Below are 2288 nucleotides of genomic sequence, written 5' to 3'. Positions count from 1 at the left end.
CGAGGGGCGCTGCCGGCACCCCAGGCCCGCGGGTGGGCACAGCCCGGGGTGGGCTCACAATGGGTGTGTGTCCCTTGGGCACTGCGCTTCCTGCTCAGGTGCTGGCATCCTGCTTGGGCGGAGCTGCCACGTGTCCCAGTGTCCCTGTGTGGCTTGGGGACAAGCTCACGGCTCATCAGTGGGGTTGGTTCTCAGGGCCGTGGGAGCTGAGCCTGGCTGCCCAGCCACTCTGGAGGCAGCAAGGGTCATCCTTGCCACCCGAGAGAAACCCACGTCCTCCCAGGACGCTGTGGGGACGTGCCCCAGGGCACTGTGACACAGGGCTCACCTTGAGCCAGATGCCTCAGCTCGCTGCCTGAGCTGCAGTGACCATGGCACAGATAGAGCTGCCAGGCAGGTCGGGCAATTCTGCCAACACGCTGGGGCCCCTGGTCAGGGGTCACAGAGGGAGCCAGGTGAGAGGGGCTGAGGGTGGTTCCAGCAGCAAACAGCCCCTGGGCGTGGTGGCTCTTACCTGCGTGAGCTGGGAGCACCTTCTGCTGCAGGACAGGGGATGGGGCCCTCGTGGCTGTGTTCTGCTCTCCCCCAGCCTCACTCAGCACCAAATCCAGCTCTTTGACCTTCTCTCCCCCCTCTTCCCAGCAGGTTCTGCTCGCGCCCTGTCTGATGCCAGTGCCGCCCTGCCATGAGTCTATGAGCCCGCTCCGGATCAGCGTGGGTGGTCTGCCCGTGCTCGCGTCCATGACCAAGGGTGCTGACCCCCGCTTCCGACTGCGCTGGAAGGCCATCGTGCTGTCCTCGGCCTGCGTGGGGCTCCTGCTGCTGCTGCTCTGCCCGCACCGCTCCTCGCCAGCGCGCCATGGCCCCCCCAGCCCTGGCACCTGGCAGCTCTGCCTGCATGCAGGGCAGCGCTACAACGACACCTACCCGCTGTCCCCGCCGCAGAGGAACCCCGAGGGCGTGCGCTACCGCATCGGCCTCATCGCCGACCTGGACACGCAGTCCCGCGGCCCCCAGGAGCACACCTGGTTCAGTTACCTGAAGAGGGGCTACCTGGTACTGTCGGACAGTGGGGACAGAGTGACGGTGGAGTGGGACAAGGATGAGAGCATGCTGCAGTCCCACCTGGCTGAGAAGGGCCGGGGCATGGAGCTCTCGGAGCTGGTGGTTTTCAATGGGAAGCTGTACGCGGTGGACGACAGGACAGGTGTGGTCTACCAGATCGAGGGCAACAAGGTGGTGCCGTGGGTGATCCTCCCAGATGGGGACGGCACTGTGGGCAAAGGTGAGCTCCCCTCCTGCCCTGTGAAGCCCTTGGCTCTTTTTACCTTGCTGGGGTGGGGTACACCTTTCCTGTGACCACTGAGCCTGGCCAAGAGAGGGCAATTCCTGCCAAGAGATCTGCTGGCTGCGTGGGGGACACTGTGCCCAGCACCGGGCTCAGCGGTGAAGGGTGTGGGGCATGTGGGACAGTCTGATGGTCACATGCTGACTGAGTCCCTCTCATGCCATTCTTTCCACCACAGGCTTCAAGGCGGAGTGGCTGGCAGTGAAGGATGAGCACCTGTACGTGGGAGGACTGGGCAAGGAGTGGACCACCACGACAGGGGAAGTGGTGAATGAGAACCCCCAGTGGGTGAAGGTCATTGGCTACAAGGGTGACGTGAGCCACGAGAACTGGGTGACAAATTACAATGCTCTGAGGGCTGCAGCAGGGATCCGGCCCCCAGGTATGGAGCAGGGCAACCTCCTGCACCCCATATCCCACACTCTTGATGGCTCCAGAGCCATACAGTCACCCTCCCCAGGGATACTGGCACTGGGGGCGATTTAAAGGCTGCCAGAGGCCAGAGATCTCCCCTTGTCCTGGTCCTTCTCCTTTGCTGCCTGTGCCAGGAGCAGCTGAAGGGTGGCTCAGCTGGCACTGGGCCAGGCAGAGTGGGGCATGCTGGGTGCCCCTGCCTGGCTCTGGGAGGAACTGGGGGGCTGCTGCCAGGCAGTGGGGCAGGAACAGGCGGAAGAGTTCATAGGGGATGCCTGTGCGGGGCTGTGGGGTGTTTTGGAGGGGATGGGGAGGGGAAGGGGAACAGGGAGGGTCCCGCCCCAGCGTGGCTGTGCCCTGTGGCCTGTGTGGTCACGCTGCCCTTCCTGCCCAGGGTACCTGATCCACGAGTCGGCCTCGTGGAGCGACACGCTGCAGCGCTGGTTCTTCCTGCCGCGCCGTGCCAGCCACGAGCGCTACAGCGAGCGCGCGGACGAGCGGCGCGGCACCCACCTGCTGCTCCGCT

The 2288-nt window shown here is 64.9% G+C and overlaps 1 protein-coding gene across 1 annotated transcript in view; it reads left to right on the top strand.

The window, feature by feature from the left end:
* The first annotated feature begins 371 nt into the window (after nucleotides 1-371).
* CANT1 (calcium activated nucleotidase 1) overlaps nucleotides 372-2288 on the top strand; it is a 4969-nt gene continuing 3052 nt past the window's right edge. The window contains 5 exon segments of the mRNA XM_005429834.3: nucleotides 372-561; nucleotides 564-616; nucleotides 619-1285; nucleotides 1527-1730; nucleotides 2157-2287. Of these exon segments, the coding sequence (XP_005429891.2) occupies nucleotides 372-561; nucleotides 564-616; nucleotides 619-1285; nucleotides 1527-1730; nucleotides 2157-2287 (1245 nt within the window).

This window comes from Geospiza fortis, unplaced genomic scaffold (genome assembly GCF_000277835.1).
Source record: "Geospiza fortis unplaced genomic scaffold, GeoFor_1.0 scaffold261, whole genome shotgun sequence".
Taxonomy (NCBI): Eukaryota; Metazoa; Chordata; class Aves; order Passeriformes; family Thraupidae; genus Geospiza; species Geospiza fortis.
Note: the sequence above shows the minus strand (reverse complement) of the source record. Positions and strands in the feature narration are given on the sequence as shown.